This window comes from Limulus polyphemus, unplaced genomic scaffold (assembly GCF_000517525.1).
Source record: "Limulus polyphemus unplaced genomic scaffold, Limulus_polyphemus-2.1.2 Scaffold0, whole genome shotgun sequence".
Taxonomy (NCBI): Eukaryota; Metazoa; Arthropoda; class Merostomata; order Xiphosura; family Limulidae; genus Limulus; species Limulus polyphemus.
In genome coordinates, this window is record NW_013665610.1 from 2,218,454 (window position 1) to 2,223,571 (window position 5,118).

Below are 5,118 nucleotides of genomic sequence, written 5' to 3' on the forward strand. Positions count from 1 at the left end.
CGAGAATTGGCCACGTAGTAAAGCTGTTGATTTTAGAAATAGCGAGATGGGTTCGAATGCGTGCTATTGCACAAAATATTTTCTGTACTTTAAGTTATGGGTGCGTTACAAACGTGACAGTTCATCCCTTAGTGTGTATGGTGGGTGATAGGGTGCTGTTAACTGGCTGCTTTCCATCTGGGACAGTAATTCAAAAATAAACAGCAGCTGATTGCCTTAGTCGCTTTACTATAAATACAAATACTGTTTATAAAATCACCCTTTTTGTGTAAAAATGTGGGATGCTGTTGAGTTTTTTGTTGTTGTTGCTGTTTTTGAAATTTCTCTTCATTAAATGTGTTTTAACTGTTGCGTATCAGTGATTTATCAGGTGTTTTCCTCATTTACGACGTTTCATTTAAATGTTTTCCAGTCATAATATGAACAATTTACTCGTAGATTAGTTGGTCTTGAAATATCTAATTTTGTTCTGCTGCCAATGTGTACAGTTTGAATGTATCAGTTCATTCATTTGTTGAAGTTTACTGTTTTTATATGAAAGTTACATTTTGCTAATTAGTCGCGGCGTTTTAAAGCAGTATAATCAAATAGAAATGACGTTATTTGTGGTTATGAGCCGTGATCACACGTGCTGACATAGGACTCCAAGGGGCGTGTAAAACAACTAGGTTTAATATATCATGTTCCAGATACCCTTGGTGCCAGTTTGTTTTGTGTAGCTAGTTAGCAGGGAAAATGTTTGAGCTTCATGATTCGAGATCTTTGGAGTCTGAGAGTTCGGACGATGTCACTGACAGGCAAGTGTCTCCCGAAATCTATGTTTATGTCAAATCATATGAACTAAATTCACTATAAATAATATATTAGTTCCATTTATTACAACTGTTATTTAAAATTTACAACAACTATTTGGCCTTTTTGATACGGTTAATATAAGTGGAATTCCTTTATCATTCGTTCTCTATTGTAAAACCATTATTTTATTATATTTATAGAAAGTAGAAAATAAGCGCTGTTAACAACTATAATTTTTTTAATATTGTTGAAAAATATATATAAGCAGCACCATTTCTCGAGTATCTAAATCATAAAGCTATAACTTACAATTTTCTGTTAATAATTGTTGTAGAAAATTTTACATTTTAGTTTTCATAAACATGTGTAATTCATTTTTGAACTTACACTTACATTTATAGTGACACCGTGGAAGTAATTTATTGTTTTTATACATCTTCAGTGTAGGATAAAAACGTATTACTATTGTTCAGTCTTAGCTATAATCTAAAAATGAGCTTTTAAAAAAATCACAGATTAAATTTCAACCATATAGTATAAAGTTACCTTTAAAAACTTGTCCAAAAAATCTCTTACTTGGAAGACATGAAATTTTTCAAATAATACGTTAAACTGTTTAGAGACTTGTTTTCTTAAATGATCTAAACTTTAGCCACATAACTGTAGAAAAATCGCTTGAAAAACATCTGTATTAACGTGTTTATTGAAAATTAATAAGACAAGTTAGTATATGTTATCACATTAAAACGTCCAGCGTTAAGTTTATGGACTTACAACGCTAAAATCCGGGGTTCGATTCCCCGTGGTGGACACAGCATATAACCCAATGTGACTTCGCTCTGAAATAAACAAACACACCAAAACCATTGCTCCAAAAGTCGCCCCTGGTAGCTCAGCGGCAAGTTTGAGGAATTATGACGCTAAATGTCGGGTTTCGATACCCACGATTGGCACAACACAGATTGCCCATTGTATGGATTTGCGCTTAACAACAAACAAACAAACAACTCAAAAATATAAATAAAAAGATACGATATTTCGAACGTGGAGGTATTTCGAATATCTCTCTCTCTATATATATATATATATGTATGTATGTATGTATATATATAATTTGCCTGTATATTTACTGTACATATATTGTTAACTATGTTAGACGAGCAGTATCTTCTTTGAATGAAATTCTGTCACTTCGTAGTTTTTAAATGTTCTGGATTAGTTTTAAGCTGAACATATGCTAGATGTTATTTCGATAACGTGTTTTTAAATATTTACTTATTTATCAGCTCTAATTTAGTTGTTATATTAAAAAAAATTACTGTTAAAGAGCATACTATTGTTTACTTATCTAAGGATTGACAGACGATTTATAGGTGTATTTAAAAAATAAAGCCTGGTGTCTTAGCGTAATATTAAACAGTTTCTTACACAGTATTTGTCTTAAGTTCCATAAAAACTATGATTCTATCTTTGTCTGGAACTCTAACGAGTAATCTGTAGAAATACATTTGCTATTTCAGAGTATAGATAATTGAATAACGGATTTTAAAACTTCTGAAGCAAACCCTTCTTCTATAACAAAAGAAACCAACAAACAGTAACCGTAATTTTATTTCTGTTTTCCCTTTGTTGCAAAAACACGTTCCGGACTTTGGGGCATTGGAATGCGTTATAACAGTGACCCTCAAATCTGTGTTTATTAGCTGATTTACCGCTAGTCTTATCAGTTCAAAATTGAGAACGGCTATGCACTTTGTGTAGCTTTGCTCGAAAATTCTAGAAGAAAAATAAACATCTTATTAAATGCAAATTCGATGACGAGGAACCCACTTTGAGACTAATAATGGCTGGAGACGGCTTAAATGGGTAATGAAGAAAAACTTTAATATAAGTTTAACATGACAGCAAATGTACAACGTTTCGACAAGGTTTTGTCATCATCTTATTAAATGGATTATTATCTGTGAAATCTGAGGAGAGTCTATATACTCTACTTGTTATATATATATCCTATTCTCTGTTTATCGGCTTAAAGTTAAGCAGACTAACACTTTCCAAATCTTTCTCGGCTGAAGCAATCTTCTGTTGTTTGCGCACTAGCACACTCGGGTTAACACGATACAAAACGTGACAAGTTTTCGCACACACACACACAAATAAAGCCGTGCTGACCCTTGTCAAAGGTACTATGACGGCAAAGTTTCCATGTTGAGAGTGAGCTAACGTCATGTCACACGCTCACGTCCACATTAAAAAAATGGCGGCAGTTTCGATGTTTGCTGCTTTTGAAGTGTGGTTAGAAGAAAATGAAAGTTAGGAGGTTCTATACAGAATCAGAAATCACTTCAAATACCTTCTGACAAACTGAACGAAAGAGGTGTGGATAAAACACCTGCACAATGTCACGAGAGTAAAAAAGTTTGTATTTTTTTTACTCAACATCGTACAGACTAATTAACAGTATTAGTAAAAGCACGTTGTTCTCCATTTTAATTTTACTGCAAGAAACAGAAGTTCCCTAGTGGTGAAAACTTATTTATAAGAGCCGTGCTGAGTGCGAATATATTATCGTGCTGAGGGTTGTCCATGCTGACACGTATCAGTTGTTGCACATATTGGTTCTGACACGTGTTAACAGTTACCCGTGACAACCCGTAGTAAAGTGTGCTAGTGTGAAAGCAATATTCGAAGATGTTAATTTATATATGATAGTCAAAATTACTTTATTCACAAACAAAGTGGCCACGGCTATCACTCAAACTAGCGAAAGCTAATGGAAAACAATCATATTATAAAAACAGCTGAACATTTTCTCAACTGTTACAAAGAAAATTATCTACTAAGTAATAACTTATGTATGTTACCTAATAACAAATAGCCAGGTAATATTAAAGTTTTAAGTAAGTCCGTTAGAGTGGCTAGCGCAACTTTTAGTCCAACTCACTTCTGAAGAGGGAGGTCCGGCATGGTTAGGTAGTTACGGCGCTCGACTCATAATCTGAGGGTCGCGGGTTCGAATCCCCGTCCCACCAAACATGCACGCTCTTTCAGCCGTGGGGGCGTTATAAAGTGACGGTCAATCCCACTATTCGTTGGTAAAACAGTAGGCCAATAGTTGGCGGTGGGTGGTGATGACTAGCTGCCTTCCCTTTAGTCTTACACTGCTAAATTAGGGACTGCTGGCGCAGATAGCCCTCATGTAGCTTTGTGCCAAATTCCAAACAAACAAACAATCCTTCTCATGGTCTCTCTCAAATGTGATCTAAAATAATAGAAAATGAAATAATTCAGCAAAGAGTGGTATCATCTGCTATTTTCTCCAGGTAAGAAAATAGCCTCGATTATCCAGACTTACCTAGGATAGATCTGAGGGAATAAATGTTAATGGATTTTATAAGTCCTGTTTTTCTTGGATTCATATTTTGAATACTTCAACAAGTAAACTTACGTATCTTTATACTCCCAGATCTATAAAAAATTCCTACTTGCATTACATTAAACAGAAAAAAACATTTCAGGGAATTATGTTCAAATAAACAGCATTATCTTGCAAAGAAAGCTATTCTTCTGTCTCAAAAAAGTCTTCCCTTGGCCCTCTTAACCACTCCGCCAGTTCTGGAAAGGCTATCTCACCTATTTCAATATTCCATGTTTTCATGTAAAGTACACCGTGGCCATAGTTAATAGATTACGTGGCTTTTTTCATGTTTCCAGCAAGCCAAATGGTGGAAAAAAATGTATCAAGTCACGTATCTTAAAATCTGTCTGGTCGTAAGTAGAAATTTATCGTTTCGTGGAAAATGCCACATATTTTACTTATATAAGACCCATTTAACCGATATTTTCCGGTTAAATGCATTCGAAAATTAATTTCTCTAATGTAAAGATTTGTTTTTCCCAGAAAGCTTTGTTTGCGAAAGAGTAAATGAGAAGGCATGCTATATACTATCAGTGTTAACTCCTACTAAAACTATATACTGTCAATGTTAACTCTTACTAAAACCATAAAAACGTAGCGATTGCTTTTTTGTCTTTATTTGTTTTCGAATATTGTCGCACAGCTATTCAATGATTACCTGCTCTATCTGATAAGCTACAAGGAAGACAGCTTGTCAACATCTATGACCGCCAACTCGTGTACTACTCTAGTCTCACCAAATAGCGAGATTTGACTGTCAACACAACCACAATCCCAAGGCATTGAGCACGATTTTTCTTGTTCTTTCTTCTTCTACTTCTTTTCTTTTTGATAAGTTTTGTTTGTTTTGTTTGTTTGTTTTTGAATTTCGCGTCAAAGCTACACGAGGGCTATCTGCGCTAGCC

At 34.5% G+C, this 5,118-nt stretch overlaps 1 protein-coding gene across 2 annotated transcripts in view; it reads left to right on the forward strand.

The window, feature by feature from the left end:
• Nucleotides 1-5,118, forward strand: part of LOC111089463 (cytochrome b reductase 1-like) — a 37,729-nt gene that overhangs the window by 6,614 nt on the left and 25,997 nt on the right. The window contains exon 1 of one of the 2 annotated variants that reach the window (XM_022402222.1): nucleotides 724-797. The exons of the other annotated variant lie outside the window; for it this stretch is intronic. Coding sequence (XP_022257930.1) covers nucleotides 736-797 — 62 coding nt within the window. The 5' untranslated portion in view covers nucleotides 724-735. Of the gene's footprint in view, nucleotides 1-723; nucleotides 798-5,118 lie in introns of those variants that run through there. 2 annotated transcript variants of the gene reach the window in all.